The sequence below is a fragment of the Amphiura filiformis genome, chromosome 11, assembly GCF_039555335.1.
Source record: "Amphiura filiformis chromosome 11, Afil_fr2py, whole genome shotgun sequence".
In the NCBI taxonomy this organism is placed as follows: domain Eukaryota; kingdom Metazoa; phylum Echinodermata; class Ophiuroidea; order Amphilepidida; family Amphiuridae; genus Amphiura; species Amphiura filiformis.
The window spans coordinates 11,938,144-11,958,370 of record NC_092638.1 but is presented as its reverse complement, the minus strand read 5'-3'; the positions used below and the strand labels follow the sequence as shown (position 1 = coordinate 11,958,370).

Here is a 20,227-nt window from a genome sequence, read left to right as displayed (position 1 = left end):
AGCCAATGAAGCGTTTCTAGATGATTTCAAGAACACCACTGTGCATGTGTAAGACCTTTTTAGCCTACATCTTGTATCCTACTATCGGATCGTTGAAACAAGAAAACCTCATCATGAATTCACTCACCTTCCTACACCACCAGAAAACTTCCTGTGTTATTCCCAAAACAACATGTAAATGTAACTTCATTAATGAAAAATTAAAATCCTAGTATGACCCGTTATCGAAAATTGTTCTCACGAGCAGAACGCACATGTCAAAATGGCGGCTCTAATGCTGGTTTCATACTTTCATGTCGCTTGCCGCTGATCGGCATGACGCATGAGCAGTGCAGCTCAATGGACATGAACGAGGCTTACGATTGGCTGATATGTAAAATTAGTCTCAAGCCAGACTGTATGTGGCTATCACAGGTTTGTTAGGATCGAGGAGCATCAGACCGACACAATCTGGTTGTGTAGGAGACTATAATCGTGACGCCCACATTGGAACCCAGTTGGAACCATTGGAGTACGGAAGAAATATTATGGGACTGAAGCAATGTGGCCATTTCCATGTTTGTACCGGGCAAGTACCAGGCATTTTTCAACACGGAGACTGCTACAAATTCGTCCAAAGGTAAGCAAAGGGTTGGGGATCACATTTTTAACTTTGACTTTACTGTTTGAGTGTTTCGGACAAAACGATTTTCAGTTTTGGCTTTCTTTACTCAAGGGCTTTAATTTCATATATAAAATGATGCACTTTGATGGCAAATTTGAATTCACCTTTCATACCTACAATAATGTGCATTAATGCACATGATAATGATAATTACAATTCTGTCGGTCCGTGCCACGTCACTTCCGGTTGATGATGCAACTCAAATTTGAGTGAAAACAAGTCCTTGGTTAGTGGAATCAAACAAGTTTCTAAGTTTTCAGAGTGGAAGTTAAAGTACTTGATTTATCACTTTATATAAGGCTATTGAAACTTGATGTTGAGTTTAGCGTCCCATTTTTTTTCAGCTCATAATGAGGCAACTATTTCATTATTCATTATTTTCAAGGTTTCATTATCAGCGGTCTTTTACCAACATTTGCTTATGCGCTTTTGTTTATGCTAATTGGGTATCGCCAGTCGCAATATAACATATTTGTCACAAACACACATAAGGTTGTGCGTCATGATTTTACGAATTGGGGTATAGGAAAAGGTGGAGGCGTTACATTTTTTCATTTTATTTGGGACGTTTTGTCCCAGATCTCAAGAATGGAGAGGGGTACTGGCCGTACTGAACTAGTTTTGGTCTAATTTTGTTGCTTATTTATCTAGCTCAGTTTGTGGAAAAAAAAGAACTTCACACTTTATTTACTTCTTGAGATATTGCAATAGAGGGTATTCATTACTACGTCATTGGTGTGATTGCTCATGCATACAATTCCTCCACATAGGCTGTTTAGCTTATTCATGAAAGTGGCCTCTTGACATGATATAACAGTAACCTTTATGTCATTAGTGAGGCCCACTTACAATGTTCAACACAAAGTGAACAATGCTATAACTTGGAGGACAAACAAACGAACACCGCCAAATTCGACTGACGTGTGTACAACGTGGGAAGCTATGGGGAAATTGAAGACTCGCTCTCTGATCATGCATGTGTTTATGGTTCGGTTGGCGGTTACTTAGCAACTCTCGTTCCGCTTGGGTTTATTGCATACACTCTATTCAAACGATGTGAAGTCAGGCGTGGAGGATCCTACGGTTGAGGATCCTACGGTTGAGGTATAAAGTATAGGGAATGTTGATTTTTAGCGCCTCACAAACAGGGTTTTCTTTAACGCACAAAACACGCGTATTTACGCGCGTTCAGGCACTTTTATGACTCCTTCAAATCCCTAGTCCCAAAGTCCAATGCGTACAAAATCTTGAAAACGTACGCGTTCAGATATTTGCAAGAATTGAATAGAGAAACACCTGATATTGTGTATTTATTCTCGGCTTTTGGCATTTAGGACCTATACTCCCGATATGTAGGACAACGAAAGGCTTTATGGACCGTCATTTCACAATTTCAGCTTTTCAACTGTTCAAATTTAAATTTTACACAGTAATAGTGCCAAAATGGTCCACCAAATCGCTTCAATTAGGTCTTCATTTTGCAAATTTTTCCAAGTTCTAAGGGGGGAACATCACCCTGCGTAGTTGATAAACAAATGGCCACTTTCACTTCTGCTTTCGACATTTGCCAATTTATGTTTAACACAATTTATAGGCCTACCATAATACTCATAATAGGGAAAACTTGCCGTCCACGAAAGACTCCATGGACTGCTCATTTAACAAATGTTCGGCTTTTTTAAACTAAAATTTTACACATTAATATTGCCAAAATGATCCACCAAAATGCTTCAATTAGGTCTTCATTTTGCAAAAGTTTCTTACTTCTCAGGGGGCATCTTTAAATATTATTATTTTCTTCTAAAATTGCCCCACCCCCTTCTGACTTCTCTAGATCCGCCACTGCTGCAAACAGTGGTGTAGATTTCTTTTTGACTTGGGGAGGGGGGGGGCGTGTCTTGAAGTATAGTGAATCCAGCACCTTTTGGAGAAAGAATAAGTTTATGGTACAAAAAATTTTGCCATTTTGCATTTGAAGCTAAACTGTTGAAATATGGTGCAAAAGTGGAATAAATTAGAGAAGCATAAAAATGTGCACTTTTGGGGTTAAAATAGCCAAATAAGAGGTTAATTTGGTCAGAAACCCACATACAGGCGTCAACATTGGGGGATGATTGTATGGACCATCCCCCTGGCAAAATATTGGAGGAGATGCCCCCCACCACCCCAATCCGGATCTACGCCTATGGCTCCAAAAACACACATATTGTTAAAAATGTCTTCAAAAATAATATTATAAAAAATACCCCTTGGGCAATGTTTTTGACTCCTTCAGAGGAAAAATTCACAATTGAAAGGGTAAAAAAAAATTGAAAATACCCCTTCAGCAAAATGCTTAAAGAAAACCCTGCTCACAAATATATTTTTTACTGTAACTTCATAAACCAGCAAGGTATTGAGATGGATTATGTACCATTGTTTTGGTATTGATGTCTAGCTTGAAATGTGACCAGTTTAACTCCAAGCTAAGTTAATTTGTTGCAAGTGTGCTGCATTCTGTGTCATGGGTTCTAGGCTTTTCCTATAAGTTACTGTGTTAAGTATTCATTTATGCTCCGAAATGTTCTGAAGGTATATTTCTTGAAGGAATTACCCCACTGCTGTAAAAGTTAACATTTTTTGGATGGAAATTTGATGAGGATTCAAATATGCCACTGGCTTTTGTGTGAGGCATGGAGGAAAAAATTTTGATTGAAAATGTAATAAAAATCATAAAAATTATGTACGACTTTTTGAACACCCTGTATCTCAGGTAGGCAACATAACTCATCATTACAAGTTTGCTTTTTTTGAAAGCCTACAATGTTATTAGCACATCTAAAAAGGTTTTAGCAGAACAGGTGTTTATGTTAGTAAATAAGAGAGAAACAAAATAGTATACTTTTTGAACCAAAATTCAACTTTTCCACCCTATATGACATTTGTGGCACCTTGTATATTGACCATTTGTTTGTATGTGTGTATTCCTGGTACTCTAAGCTTTACAGTGATATATAATTTTATATGGTTTTGATGAACAGTTTATGAATTAGATCAGTTTAAGTACAAAAACATGTAAATTGCTAAATTTTTAGTGTGTAACGCATTTGGCCCCCAATTCATAGCGCACGACCATAAACATTTATAAAAGTATAATTATCTTGCTTTTTGTTTTTCAAGTTTTAAAACAAAATAAATGTATTCTGAAGTATACCATGCCAGTCTTCTTCACTCCAATTTGTACTAACCTCTCCGTATACATAAGGATGGGGGCAGTGTTCGATTTAGAGGGGTTTTACATGCACAAATGCATGTAACTTTGGCTCTGTGCATGTAGAATTTTGCCTGTGCATGCAAAATTTTGTGTTATTCAGCCCATTTTGAGGAAAAAATCAGAGTTGTGCATGTAAATTTTATTTTCTAAATCGAACCCTGGATGGGGGGGAAATGGGGGGGATTGACTAAATACAAATAACAATCATGCAGAACATTATGAAATAAATTTTTGGCACCAATTTGTCAAAACTAGGTCTTTCCTAGTTAAATTATTTTACAACATCAACAATCTGGTAAAAACATTTTGGCTAGGTTGATTTCTCTTGTAGTCTATCCTGGTATCCCAAAGGTATAATTGAAATAATTGGATAGAGCAAGGCCGGGTCAAAAACTTGTATATTTTTAATGCTAAAATATTTAGATGTAGGCCTACCGGTATTCATCTAATAGTTCTCAAGGCTTTCTATAGTTTTTGAAGGGTTCAAATACAAAAAAAAGGGGTTTAAAAATTTTGCAGAACAAATTTTCTTTCTGGTTTAGTACCACAGACTAGTAATTTGCAAAATAATGAATTATTTTCAGATTTTACATCTCAAAATTCATAACGCGTGCGGTGGACGCTATACTCAGAATCAAGTTTCAAGTGCCTAATGACAAACCGACAATTAAAGTCCATGGTCGAGTGTTGGTTTTTCCGAAATTGACGATGTTGTCACTCCAGTCTGGAGTGACAACATCGATAGTCTCCTTAACAGCCGGTTTCTGTCGTTGATTACAAATCGTGAGCCACGTGAAGCTTGGGCCCAAGACTAGAAACTGGACAGACAGAATAGTCAATACTAGTTCGCAAGGCAAACTTAAAAAAAACGGGCAAAACAGACGTGTCATTTATCGGTATGACATTTTCGTTATTGATGGTGCCCTATTTTAAGTTTGCACAGAAGAGGCATCTCAATTTTAGTGCGTCGATTGTCAGTAAATTGCACATGATATACTCACTCTAAATTGTTCATCAAACTAATCCTGCGTTCCTTATGAAAAGAACCATGTGCTGCATTGTATGTACAATCACCAAAAAAGATGAAAAACGCATCTAAAATATTCGGTACGTGCAAGCTTACGGCACTGAAAATCAAAGTCATAAAGCAGCTAAACAGAGTGACGTCATCGCCTTGCCACAGAGCTGAATGTAACACGTGACACCTGATCATGTGATATTTCATATTTACGGCACTAAAAGTTGAAGTTGCATAGGAATTGTGTGCTCTGGAAAACTTATTTTTTCTGGATTCATAATGGAGTACGTATTAATTACAATTTCAAACAAACATGAACGTTTAGGTAAGAAGTACAACAACCCGTGTAATTAATATATTATGACAAACATTAGGTATGCTAGGTGAATTCAAATTTGCCATCAAACTGCATCATTTTATATATCAAATCAAAGCCCTTGAGTAAACAAAGCCAAAACTGAAAACCATTTTTTCATAGCACTTTCCGTAGCAAAGTTACATCTTGTCAAAGATTGACTTTCATCAAAAAGTTTCAGCTAGCAAAATTCCCCAAAAGCGGCATTTCGGGTGTTTCTAGATCTTAGTCTCATTATGATAGCAGCTTTTTTAATGGAACTGCTATCCAAATCCCTCTAAAATTCCATGTGCGAGTGACTTATCACCATAAAAAATCATATATTTGGGTCAAGTGAAGTATAGAAAACATGTACGTTTCCTTCTTCGGCCAGTTGTTTTAAATTTCTATGTAAATATGCATTGCCATTGACATTGTCAGCGAATTTGGCTGACTAGCAAAATGTGTTAACTAAGGTTTGCCTGGGTTACCTACAAACATGCAGATATTTAAGCTTCTGGAGCCTTGTATGTTTTCGTACAAGCTCTAATTGAAATTACGTTGCGTTAGCTTTCTGCATACAGATCCTCCCATACCGTACTAGCAGAGCTAAGTACGGTATGGGTTCCTCGTACACAATCAAACTTGCCCCATTGCCACTGCAGGATTTTGCAATAGAAGCTACCGGGAACCAAATTACATGGACCGGCAATGGCGCCACTGCACGACCCCAATTGAAACCAGCCAGTCCACCTAATTAATTATTCATGAGTCCAGCACATGACCAGATTCGGCAGCCATCGGAAAAAGCCGAGGTGGATTTATGAATGAAAACAAGCTCTTATGAAGATCCGGAAAGTGCCGATTGATGATTTTCGGAAAATTAAAGATGGCGGGCTGTCACTACAGTTTTCAGAATGGGAATACATGCTACCGAACGGAAGTTATAGCTGTTTGAAAAATGACTTTTTACCAGCATGAAAACACAGAAAATTTGTGAGTGTCATAGAAGCTTAAATTTCATCCTTTCGTAACTTGATTAAAAAATTTGTTATGGTAAAAGAAGGAATTAGTTTAGCGTAAATGGAAGTTTGTTTCATGCAGTCATGCTCTTGTTCACTTTGCTCGGTCGTACATTTCCTTGTTCGCAAGCAATATTCATGGTTTTTCTCATGAAATTCTACCAAAAAGTGACCAATCTCAAGCACGTGATTGGCTGGTTTTGAGCATGTGATAGTCATTAGTTATTTATACTAAAATGCAGAAAACCTTAGACGAGCGCGTATTGTAAGGATACATCGCGTATATACTGCGTTGAACGCACTTGTCTCTGATTGGCTGCTAAGGCGATATATTGTTGCTGAGTGGAAATTTATGAATGAACTGTGCGCCGTACGCGTTGTTAGCGCCGAACTTGCAACATCACGGTAGTCGCGCTCGTAAAAGGTTTGCTGCATTTTAGTATAGTAGTAGTGCTTTAGTATAGTAGTAGTCAATACACACAGCACATGAATGATTAGTCCGAATAATCAGACCCAGAACAAAATATTAATTTCCGACATGATCGTGTACTGGGTCCGACTGTTTCCATATGAAATCTTGATGGCAAATTGGACAATAGAAGCACATGGTTCTACGTGACAGCTTTTTAATCCCTATTCAGGTTACGTGAATCACGTTATTGTGGACCATCCTTCTGATACTTGAGTGTTTGGACAAGCGGAACGGTTTTTTGTCTACCTCTCTGTTTGTAAACAAACCAGGAGGTCGAAATCGTCCTCCTCGCCGAATACGAAAGTCAGCGTAATACAATGAATAGTACGGCACTGATGAATGATGAAGCATGGAAGTAAGCTTAAAATATGCCATCGTGATAAGGGTATTTTACATTTATAGAGAGTGTGCCATCAGCCCAATATACATTCTTATGTAGGTGAAGCTCTATTGAGTATGCTTGTACGCCATTTACGTACGTGACCACGTATTTATGAGTGATTTGTAATCAAAATAGTAACCCATCAGAACCCGGAACTTACCACTCGTAAGACGCCATTTTGAGTCTGCGGGAGTCTGCGCTGCAGAGGGATTTGTTATTTGGCTAGTTAGCATTTGGCTAGTTAAATTCAAAATCAATAGAGGGCGTCCTATTTTGGCTAGTTAAATGTTAAATGTTGGTCGCCCAGGCTAGTTAAAATTTTGTCCCTTAGGCTAGTTAAAATTTGGTCCCCTAGGCTAGTTAAAATTTTTCCCTTAGGCTAGTTAAAATTTTGTCCCCTAGGCTAGTTAAAAATTTTCCCTTAGGCTAGTTAAAATTTTGTCCCCTAGGCTAGTTAAAATTTTTCGCTTAGGCTAGTTAAATTTTTTCCCTTAGGCTAGTTAAAATTTAGTCCCTCAGGCTAGTTAAAATTTTGTCCCTCAGGCTAGTTAAATTTTAGTCTCTCAGGCTAGTTAAATCAGATGAACATTTATAAAATTGCTTTGTACCATCCATATAGAATTGAGTATGATAACACAAAAGCTGAGGTGAGCATGGTGAGGCCAGCATGGTCTTGTCACCATGATGATGGGATTTGCGGACTAAAAAGGAGGGAGGACTTGGGGAGTTATTCATTACTAGGAGTTACAGTGTCTGTCAAAATGATCTCATCTCCTGTGGCAAATTCATTAACCCCCATTCATTAAATATACCTTAAAGTTGACCTCAAGTTGAAGAGTATGGGATTTTTTACCCAACAGACTCAAAGGTCATTGTATGCTGTACAAGTATATTGGGGTTAAAGAACAGAGCATGTTTGACTTAGCTCATATGAATGTGATTTGTGTTATATATTTGTGGTATTAATTGTTTTAACAGCCCTGGCTGCTAAACCCTTGTCCCAAGGATGTCTGTGTTTATATTTATCATTTCAGCTTGTCATATTATGTCTCAAGACAAGAGAGGTCAATTAGACCATAGACCCTGGAATTGCAGAAGTTTAAATGATTAGTCTGATATATTTATTTCTTTTACACAAAATGTTAGGGGCTGTGCAATAATTAAAGCCCCGGGAGAGTTTAAAAAGGGGGGGGGTGGCAAACTGATTTTCCTGGTTTTTTAAGTGTTTTTGTGTATTTGCCTAATTTTGAAAATGGTTTTTAGCGTATATCATTATCAGTTATGTTTCATAATAGTGTTTTACTTCTGTACATTATTTCTGTTTTCATTTTGGTATTTATTTTCCCGTTTATTTTAGGATGGAAATCATTGCTTTGTACATGTATAATGTTTGTAACTATTTCTTTATTTATGCTAAATAATGCTATGTGTGTATTTTAAAGGTTTTGATTGTTTTTGTATTTCTTAAGGTTGATTTGTTTTGTACAGCGCTTCGTCCTTTAGTAAAGGCGCTTTATAAATGCCGTTAATAATAATAATAATGGGGGAAGCAATTTTTGGCAAGCCGAAGGAGTAGAGAGGAAACAATTTTAGCACACTTTCATGGGACACCTTTTAAATAAAAATGCTCTAAAAGGCTTATGAAAACAGTACAGACACGCTTGGGCTAAGAAAAATAAAAACATTTTTCTTGTCAGACTGAGTTTTCAAAAAAAAAATGGAGTAGGAACTTTTTCAGAGACCCCCTCCTCCGAATACTATAGTAATAAACTGAAATGCATAATTAATTTCATCAAATTTGCATTATATAATTTGGTAGGCCAATAACAATATCACTTAATAGGCCTAATAAAAGTATCTAAGAGGTGGAGGAGGGAGATGATGAAGAAGAAACAGAGTAAGATTATGTTTTCTTTATATGTCCACTAAAACAAAAGAAATTGAAATATGGATTAGCTTTTCTGTGTCCATGATTTCAACTTTCCACTGCCAATAATCCACAAAAAACAATTTGAAACAACACAAATCCTGTGAGGTACTACTTCTAGCGAGGGTGATAAGACCTTGCAAAATTTCAAACATGCTGATCTATAGAACACATGTCTCTATTCATAATGTTTGTAAGTTCTTTTAGTGACCTTTCAATGTGTTTAGGTGTAAAAACTCATTACCTCAAAACTTGAGGTCAAATTGTGAGTTATGCTTGTTACATGCAGGTTATCAAACTATGCACTTAAGACCATTTTGGGTTTATTTTTAGTGTTTGTTTTAGACTTTGAGCACTGAGCGTCCTTTGGTATACAGAAACTCATACTCCACAACTTGAGTTTGCATTTTAAGCAATTACTGTTGTATGAGGCTATTGAACTATGCCATTAAAAATGAGGCTGGTTTGCTTCCAAAGACTTGAAACAAGTCTAGCGCTTATCGAAGAAAACAAGTCTACACCATGACATTGGAAGTATAGGCATAAAAATGCAATGCAACTCCTCAAAAATCTCAATCTTGGGAGCTCTACATAATTTACTCATTTTAGCCTGAGAATCTTTGGCATTGATGGACACAAAATTAACTAGCCTGGGGGCCAACATTTAACTAGCTTGAGAGACCAAAATTTAACTAGCTTGAGAGACCAAAATTTAACTAGCTTGAGGGACAAAAATTTAACTAGCCTGAGCGACAAAATTTTAACTAGCCTAAGGGACAAAAATTTAACTAACCTGAGGGACAAAATTTTAACTAGCCTCAGGGACAAAATTTTAACTAGCCTCAGGGACAAATATTTAACTAGCCTAAGGGACAAAATTTTAACTAGCCTGGGTGACCAACATTTAACTAGCCAAAATAGGACGCCCTCTATTGATTTTGAATTTAACTAGCCAAATGCTAACTAGCCAAATAGTTATCCCCGCTGCAGATCAGATGACATAGGTCAAATGTCGCGTCAGTCAATGAAGGTCATCTCAAACTTTTGAATCGATATCTCAGATCTTGGTGCAGCATGCAAGGTTGTTGTTTTTTTTTTCCTTTCTAGCTCATTTACGGTATTTGATTCCACACATTTATTCAATCAATTTATCATTATAATAATTTGTTGTCTCCTTTCTTTCTTCTTTTCTTTCTTTCTTTCTTTGGTATGAAAAAAAATGACACTTGACCAATTCAACAAGTAAAAGTGACACTTGACCAATTATGTTTTATACAGACTGGTTTTATAAATGCTTCATTTGTTCATTATTTTCTTGTATTAGGCCTATTATTATTATTATTATTATTATTTGTTTCTTATTAGTCTTATCACACTCACAATTCATAATCTGACATAGGCCCTATTCATAAGGCCGTGTAAAATTAATATTTTGGTTCTCGTCCCCTCCCTCCTCAATTTCTGGGATTTGTCAGATTTTTTTTTTTAGATTTTTCAATTTTTTAAGACTTTGGAATGATTTATGAAATCTTCATACATATAAATAAGTTTATTAGAGAACAAGCATCACTTCCAAGTCTTTTTTGTGGTACTCTAGGGATTTATCCTCAGAATCTCACATTTGAAAAAAAAAAAGGCCTCATCGTTTCCTCGAGCACTGTTGGAGAAGACCGAAAACTACTGACAATGCTAATTTTACATTGAAAAAAAAAAAAAAAAAAACACCTCCCTCCCTCATCAATTCATGAAAATCCTCTGGACGAGAACCAAAACATTAATTTTATACGGCCTAAAAGTCTACAACTCATGGAGGTAATTTGAAGATATTTCCTATTTATTTAATTCTTTAAAGTGCAAATAGGCATTAGGGGGGCCAGAAAAATATCTTAAATCTGCTTTAATCTTCTATACCTTCCTTTGTTTTTGTTTTTAATGGTTCCCTGTGTTTTAAAAGATGTTGTTTTTGCTGTGATAATGAAATTTTTGATGTTGTTGCTATTTTTGTTTTTGTGTATTCTTTTTAACATAGGGTACCTGCAGGTAATATGGGACCATTAAGGACGTTTAGCTTATGTGCATAAAAACTATAGAAGATATGCCCAAAAGAGATTGTTATGATGAACAACCTGTCCTTTAAGATTAACAAAACAGGCAATGTTATCTTGTTTTTATGTTTGTTTGGACGCTATGACGTCAAAATGACGTCATCGTCAAGTGTCCCATATTACCTGCATGTGCAGGTAATATGGGACACTGTGTTATCTCTATGGTGAAAATCAAAATGTTCAGAAAATCACTCTTTTGTTCTAAAAACATTTTTGTTACATGCTTCATAAGAACTGTTTGTTTTGCTCCAGATGTTCTTTTGCCCATTTTGATGTGGGGGTAAGACAATATGTTTTATTGAGTGCAATTAATGCCTTGTGCAATTGCCGTTTTTTAACCTCTTTTACCATTGTACATTTTTGCTAAACATGCTAAATAGTGTTATTTTTATCGTACATGTAGGCCTAGCTAAATAATTTATTGTAATTTTATTGTATTTTGTTATATCTTGTAAAGCGCCTTGTGATTGCGTATTGTATGTAGGGCCTATTATTATGTTAGTACGAGGGGCGGTCAATAAGTTCGTAGAACAAGGTACTTGAAAGAGTAGGCCCCCTACTAGCAAAATTCTTTCTATCTCTCTCTAGAGCATGGTCACTAAGCTTCACTTGACCTACCTTGACCTAAGGCGTCGGCACGGATGCTGATGCACTCTGCCTTGCCATCTGATCCATGGTGAATCCATGCCATACCACTCGGTCTTTGGCCATTCTTCCTGCTGCTGCTATGGAGGTGATATTTTTAGCCAAGCAATCTGTTTTGATAGTGTCCATCCATCTTTTGGGAGGTCTTCCACGTGGTCTTTTTCCATGTACATTGCCCTCTATCACAATTTTGGGGTATCTGTCATTTCGCATTCGCTGAATGTGACCAAAGAAGCGGATCCTTTTTTGTGTGTTTTTATCAATGATTGTGTTGTTCAGTCCAAGTGTGTCCCGTATTATGGTGTTGCGTATTCTGTCCAGTCGTGATACGCCCATGATCTTTCTCAAGCACATCATTTCAAAGACTAGAAGTCGATTTTCGTCTTCTTTCTTGATGGTCCAGGTTTCGGCTCCATACATTAGGATAGATAGTACTAGGACTCTGTATAGTTCAATTTTGGTGGCCTGTTGAATGTCCTTTGCATTCCATATGCTATGAAGTCTTTGGACTGCTCCTAGAGCTTTTCCTATTCTGTGTTTGATGTCTTCTCTGCTTGTGCCCTTCTGAGATATGGTGCCTCCCAGGTACACAAACTCATCCACTTGCTTGAGCAGATTGCCATTAATGTTGATGTTAAGGTTGACTTTTTGGCTGCTGATAACCTGAACTTCGGTTTTACCAATATTGATCTTCAGTCCGAGGTTCGAGCTGCTACGAAAGACGTTGTCCACTGCAGTCTGCAGGTGACTAGCAGAGTCAGCTAGCAGGACAATGTCATCAGCGAAGCGGAGGTTTGAGATCATATGTCCCTGGATCAATATTCCTATGTCGGTGTCATGGGTTGCATACAGCATAACAAGTTCAAGAAGTATGTTGAAGAGTTGTGGGGATATCACACACCCTTGCCGCACTCCCACTGTTGTGTGAAACCACTCAGTCAGGTCGCCATTCACACGCACAGCACTGTTTGATATACTGTATAGTGCTTTGAGGAGCATGATGATCTTACTTGGGAAGCCGAAGAATCCCATTGCTTTCCACAGCCCATCCTGCCATATGGTGTCGAAGGCCTTTTCAAAGTCAATGTAGCAGCAATACAGGTTCTTGCCTTTCTCAAGGAATTTCTCTGCGATTTGACGTAAGGTGAAAAGTTGGTCGACTGTTGATCTTCCAGCTTCACTACATACCTTAATGTACCCGTCGCAATTTTTCTTGAAACCTTCTATGTCAACAAAATGGAAGTCTTCCGATAGCTCATTGAGCCACTCTTCAGTGAAGGCTCACCAGCATTGATCACTAACAAACCTGATAGGCCTATTATAGGACTTAAAATTCTTAAATAGATTTCACTAACTGGAGGCCATGCCTGAACCACAATATGGTTACATTAATTAACTGACCCCTCTGTCATGAATGGCAGCTTGACAAACTAAGAATATAGCGTACAGGACACAATCCGTGTACCGCCACATTCCTACCATCAAAGCTCATCAACCTTCTTCACATGATGGCTTGCATCAATTTTGCTATCAAAATTGTAGGCCTATGATATATGCCTATGATTGTACTTTCATTTGGCAGATGATCAGTCATCAAGACTATCCCTGGATCTCAGAAACAGCGATGAAGACCTTGCACTACGGTGACCGAGTGATGAATGATCTTCTTAGCGGTGTGAGATCCAGGTGCTTCCACTAAATTCACTCATAGGCCTATATTCCAGTGATTAATGTATGCCTTATCAACTTTAGCCATGCACATATAGATTAAACTTGCCTTGGTCCTCATTCTAAGTGTATAGAAGGTGTGGACCTGAATATGTCAACTGGTATCAATTTTGTACATGAAGATTCCGGGACCCAATCTAGAAGACACCCTGGAATACCCAAATGTTAATGGATTAATATTGAAAACACATTCATCAGAGATGTCATGTTTTGTGGCTAGCTATGTCATCTTTCTTATTTGCCTCTTTATTCATTAGGCCTATCAATGACACTGTATCAGCGCGTATATCATTAGTGGTGACGTCAGCAAGTCTTTTGGACCTTGGATGATCTTCAACTTCGGATGCTCATTCAATTCTTGAACTCTAAGAACCATTTCGATGCTTCGAATACCAAGAACTTCATTACCATTTACAACAACTCGACATTGTTGAAGTTTATTTGAGTTTTCACCACCTTTGGGAGAAATTTTCATGATGACCCTGTATTCACTTCTGGACAGGCCTACCTGTGAATTCATGGAGGTAGGCTTCCTCTGAAGAATGTCCTGCCCACATACAGTGATGCAAAAATATAATATTTTTGCAGTAATGTTTTGAAGGAACAAGCTTTCAAATGAGACCAAATTCAATACCGTGCGACAAAGTAGCATACCGAGTTCTACGAACTTTTTGACCGGCCCTCGTATTATAAAGGAAATAGCAAGAACATCGTAGCTCATAATCCTTAGCCACATGGTTATGAATTTTGAACTAAATTTAATAGTCCATAGTCCCTACCATGTCCCTACATAGTAAGGGACCGTTCACAAACACTTGTAAGGGGGGGGGCCTGATGCAAAAAAGGGGGGGCCTGAAAATGTTTGACCCTCCTAAGGGGGGCCCTGAAAAAAATGACCAAACATTTTCCTGGAAAAATTGAGTTTATATGCTTTTCTATGGGGTTGACCCATAATTTTCATGTCAAAAAGGGGGGCCCTGAAATTGTTGAAGTCTGTAAAGGGGGGCCCCGAAAAACTTTCGCGATGAAATTTTTGCATCAGGCCCCCCCTTATAAGTGTTTGTGAACGGTCCATAAGTCTACCTGTAATGATACAGAATTCACGTGTCACTGGATCTGTACCAAATACATTCAAGTTTCTTTTCATGAATCAAGTATCCATGGAAACCTTTGAAAAATAATGTATATAGGGGCCTACATAAATCCCGGGGATATGAATCATTTCCTGACAACAATTGGCATATTGTTTGAAAATGGATTTTAACGAAATTCAGATATTTGCCTGCATGTTCTGGGCCATAGCCCATTTATATAGAAAATATTTGACATTGAAATTGGGAAAAAAATGCGATATGCATCGCAACGTTAACTTGTATATATACAGGACTCCTTTTACCACGGACTTTTGTGTTTCAATAATAGTGTGTTCCCGAATATACGATATCGGTCAAATCTGGTCATACTTTACCATTTTGTCATTTTAATAAAGCCAAACTCACCCACTATCTCAGCTGCTTTTAAGGTCTAATGAGGGATTTAAAGTCATGATATGACTTTAATTCAAACTTGCTCTGTTGTCCTAAAAACACTTAACAATGAATTTGGCTGAATCAATTGACCTTTTCGGTAAATCCCATAAGCCTTTGCGAGTACACCTAAGAACTCGTCATTCTGCGTCACGCCGCTCCGCGCCGATGCGCACATCGTTTATCGAACATCGTTACTGCGCATTGCAAGTCGGCGTGACGTCAAATGACGAGTTCTCAGGTGTACTCGCAAAGGGTTATGGGATTTACCGAAAAGGTCAATTACATGTATAAGCCGAGACCGACATTGTGTAAACATTACAAGTAGGCCTATGCCAAAAAATCAGGTTTTGAAAAAGATTGCCCAAACTTATTCATTGTAAAAGATCGTACATCCCCGGAGGTACTTCAATATGAAATGGATATAGATGTAGGGCTGAGCTGACACTTTCGCAGTAAGGGGCATTCGGTGAGAGCAAAATGTAAAAAATATGGGGTCATTGGGTTAGAGCATGATTTTTGGCATTCGGTGAGAGCAAAATGTAAAACATATGGGGTCATTGGGTGAGAACATGATCTTTTTCTTAAGGTGGCTGTGTACTCTCAGACATGCATGTAGTAAAAGTGCAATAACTTTGTAATTATTCGCGCAAGACATATAAAAGTATACATTTTTATAAAGGCAAGACATCAATAAATCTTAATATAAATACAGATTTGGGGTAAAAACAACAATTATGAAGAAAATCACGAAAAAGTGAGCTTTTGGCAATATTTGTTAGGTACATCATAACAAAAAAACACTCTTTCCAAAATATTTTATTTGGTTTTAGCTCAATCTTGAGGCTCCATTCCAAAAACGGTTTTTTATTTTTTTGATATTGGCCTTAGTTTTTGAGATATTGACCATATAAGGCATCAAAATGAACTTTTTAAAATTCACAAACGCCTATTTGCACAAAATGATGCCTAAAATCGGAAATAGACCAAAATATAAGAAAATGAGAAAACCGTTTCTTGAGTCGATCATGCTTTTTACGATGATCATATTTGCTTACCTATAGATGCTGTATTTATTGAGTTATCGTATTACCTAAATCGTCATTTTACCGAGAAAATGAACATTGAAATAATGGCCGTTAAAGTTTAAAGTGGTCACATTTTGCCCTTTCATCGAATCTCACAGGAGAACGCGGCAGTTTTCGTTTTTCTACCTTATATTATGTGAACATCGGGTAAATCCACAGCCCGTTGAGAAGTTTGAGCGAAATCCATTCATAACTTGATATTCAAATCGAGGAAAAGAACTTGAAAAAACCCACATTTTTATCAGCTAAAACGGAGCCATTTGACCACTTGAAATTAGTGTTTCCAAAGGATGCGCCACGCATGCAGATAAGCGTCGAGTATGCGTAGCGTATCTGTGCGTTAACAAATTGCGCGATACGCAGTGCGATGCGTTGTTGCGCGCGTGTCACCCCGCTGATACAACAAAGATTTTCTCTCTTTTAAAATTGCAAACACGAATGAAATAGTGAAATAAAATCCATAAAATAGCGCAGTTGGAGTTTATAAATCTGGATTTTCTTTCCTTGTATTTATAAAAAACATAACAAAGTAACAAATATCAAAAAAGCTCAATTTTGCGAAAGAAACAACGTCTTGAGTACACAGCCGCGTTAAATGGAAAGTTTGGGTGAGAGCCAAAATAGTGCCAAAGAAACCTCGAACATTGAATTTCTCAGTTCTAAAATGGCTTCAAATGTCTTTGTTTTTTCAAAGTAAGTAACAAAATCAGTGGTAAATGAAAGTTGCTGTTCAAATTGAAAAATAAGGGTCTTTCGGTGACAGATCATATGGAAAAAGGTCTTTGGGTGACAGAGCATGTGTTCGTAAACAAATGTGGGGTAGGCCTATTTGGGTGACATGACAGCGGCGCTGAAAAAGGGGGGTCAATAACAGCCCTACATATGTAACCAACGCAGTCATTCTACAAAATCGGGTGCCAATAGCCTTTTCCCGTTCTTTGGTCCACAAACACCTTGTCGAGCATTTAGGGCATCAAATATGTTGTTTTTCTGGTAGAACTCAACGAGATCTACACGGACATATATAGTTGTCCATACTTTAAATGCTTTCTTCAGCCTGATTAACCCTTGCAAAGGCTCAAAAATTGCTAAAAATACGTTTCCACTGCTTAATATTTTCTTTGAATAAATGCGATTTCTTTACATATTTGTTGTTTTTAATTAGATAACGCGCCATCATATTGTTTATCAACATCATGTTTTAGTGATTAAAACGTCTTTGTGTAATTCTAAAATAAATTGCACTTTCCACCAAAACGCCGTGAGCTACGTTACCCCTTTTTAACACACGTTATTGGAAAGAAGTAAAACAGAGGTATCGATGTAGTTTGCGGTTTTTGAAGGCAAACACTCATAGGTTTTTAAAAATCACAGTAAAAATCGTGATGCTGTAGCATTTTAGGCATAGAAATGTTGTAAACATTGAAATTTGGACCGACCATGTTAAGACTGGTGAGCTACGTTACCAGTATGCACTTGTATAACATGTACTTCCTAATAATATGTGATAGGTACCGTACCAGTGATCGAACCCCATTTATATTAGAATTAACCGACATATTAGAATTAATCGACATAACGTTCTAACGTTCGCAAATCACATCAAAAACATTAAAAACCCGTGAACTACGTTACTGTGAGCTACGTTACGCACTCATTTACACATCTTTAAAACTTCTATGAAAAGGTGAAATCGGTTTTACATTTCACTCAAGTGAACTTTTGTTTGCTTTTTATGACCTTGGATTAAGTAAAACCAGCCAATTTTGTAGCCGGTAACGTAGCTCACATTACATTGAGTTTTAGTGTTAAAAAACATAATGACTTCCTGAAAGAAAAATATGCAAGTGGTGTTGGCAATCATTTACATCTGAAAGTAGTGATACATTTACTCTTAAAAAACACAAAAAGCAGGTCTTTTTAAAGAACTTTTATTTTTTTTAAATTTTAAAGTGGATTGGCACCCGATTTTGTAGAATGAGCGATTATACGCGTCACCTCCAAAGTGGGAGTGCCTCCCCGGGCGTACATCATGGCTTTTTATCTCCAAGTGTATCAGCTCCCTGCTCTGAAGCTACAAGTTACAAGTAGGCCTAAATCTGTGTTCTATTTCTCATGAACTTGCAACGCATAATATTAGCTAATATTAAACAAGCCCGTGCTCGATATCTAGATTGTGCCCACTCACTGCATCACCTTGCACTTGTTGTTGAGTACAACAATGGTTATATAGAAGTTTGTTTTCGACTAAATTCAGAACTTTTCATGATTTCCTTCTTTGTTTATTTTCACATTTCTTTCTATGTTTATGTACTGTTACAGCAGGGCTGTCAACTCTCACGCATTGGCCGTGAGTCTCACGCATTGGGTCACTTTCTCACGGTCTCACGCCAAGGTAGTATAATCTCACGCCAAGGTAGTAAAGCTCACGCAAAAAGCTGGAAAATGAGTAAAATCTCACGCATCGTCATGAATAATTTGTTGCTCCTACCCCCCCTTTTCACATTCTCGAGCGCCGTGGCTCAAATAATCATGGTACAAAATGAACATTGGAGTCGGCAAATCCCGGTACGTCTCTGTCTCACGCCAAGCAATTCCAAAAAGTTGACAGCCCTGGTTACAGTCAAAGCCCTGGGGTCAGAGCTTGTGAATTTTAATACAAAGCAGTATATCTTGTAAACGTATTATTTCAAACATTATTATAATAATATAAATGATTTAAAATCATTTTGATTATAAACTTATACATACAATACTAAAAATTGAAATATTTTGTATTAAACACTGTTAAATCCTTAATTTAAAAAGACCAACTTTGACCGGTGTTTTAACAATTTTTTCACTAACGTAAACGGCCTTTTTTTACCCCTACCACCCCCCTAACGAAAGGACTTTCATTTACGACTTCTTCGAACTTTGTATCGGATTGCAACGTTTGCACATGTGGGACATAAAAGCACATCAGACACATCAAATTAATTACATTCTGAATACGAGGAATGCCCTTCTGATATCAAATAGTTTTGATTGCTATTATCACCTTTGTTTCCAATGGACATTTTATTGTGAAATTTCATTGTACAAGGAATACATTAAAAACAATTCCAAATATAGCCCCCGCATGAAAAGTATTTAATTATCTTTCTAATCACTCAAGCATTTTGTGTGAATTTTACATCCAAACTAGGTGCTATTAAATTTTATGAGCCTTTAGACTTTACATGTAAAGTCTATGGGGTGACGATTAGAAATGGATGGCAATATTGAAAAACCCTCATTTTGGGCCATTTTAGACACTAAAATGCTCATAAAAAAGAACAGCACTTAGTTCGGATGTAAAATTCACACACAATGCTACGTGAGTGAGTACAAACTTAATTAAATACATTTCATTCGAGGGGCTATAGCAAAAACAAAAAATGCCCTATACCTATACAAAGGTGTTATAGGCCTACTGATGAGACAATAATTTGATCAGATGATAGCATTGGCTTGATTCATTCATTCATTCATTCATTCATATTTTATTTCTATAAAAATCACAATCATTGCAACGAAAGATAATGAAAAGATAAAGAAAAATGTTCAGAAGAGTCTGGAGAATCTTTTCTGCCATGTTACCAATCTGTAAACCGCGCGTTCTATTCCGTTTCCATGGCAACGGTCACGCTATTTAAGGATTTGTTTTATTATATTTTACCTTAAAACGGCATATTTTAACTAGCTATTTCTTGATGATAGAAGTTCAAGATTTCAAGAAGTTGCTAGTTAAACATAGCAGAAAAGATTCCCCAGACTCTTCTGAACATTTTGAATATATATAATTCGTCCATTTTAAACATCTGTCCAACGACACGGAAATTGTCAAGATGCTTATTTTGTCAACCGCGGTTCATGATTCATGAAATTACGGTTGATAGTAACTGGTAAAAGCAGGCCCGTAACCAGTGGGGCTGGGGGACGGCCAGTCGGCCGCCCCATCTCAAAATGCCCCCAAAGTCCCCCTGTTGACCTCAAAAAGTCCCAATTGCGAGCGCAGCGAGAAAAAAAAACATTTGTTTTT

General features: G+C 37.2%; 1 protein-coding gene across 2 annotated transcripts in view; it reads right to left on the bottom strand.

Moving 5' to 3' along the window:
• Window positions 1-7,337, bottom strand: part of LOC140164359 (VPS35 endosomal protein-sorting factor-like) — a 40,358-nt gene extending 33,021 nt beyond the window's left edge. Inside the window, exon 1 of one of the 2 annotated variants that reach the window (XM_072187633.1) lies at window positions 7,306-7,337. In XM_072187633.1, the coding sequence (XP_072043734.1) occupies window positions 7,306-7,322 (17 nt within the window). In that variant the 5' untranslated portion in view covers window positions 7,323-7,337. Of the gene's footprint in view, window positions 1-7,157; window positions 7,178-7,305 lie in introns of those variants that run through there. The other variant, XM_072187634.1, reaches the window with a different exon arrangement.
• Between the last annotated feature and the right edge of the window lie 12,890 nt (window positions 7,338-20,227).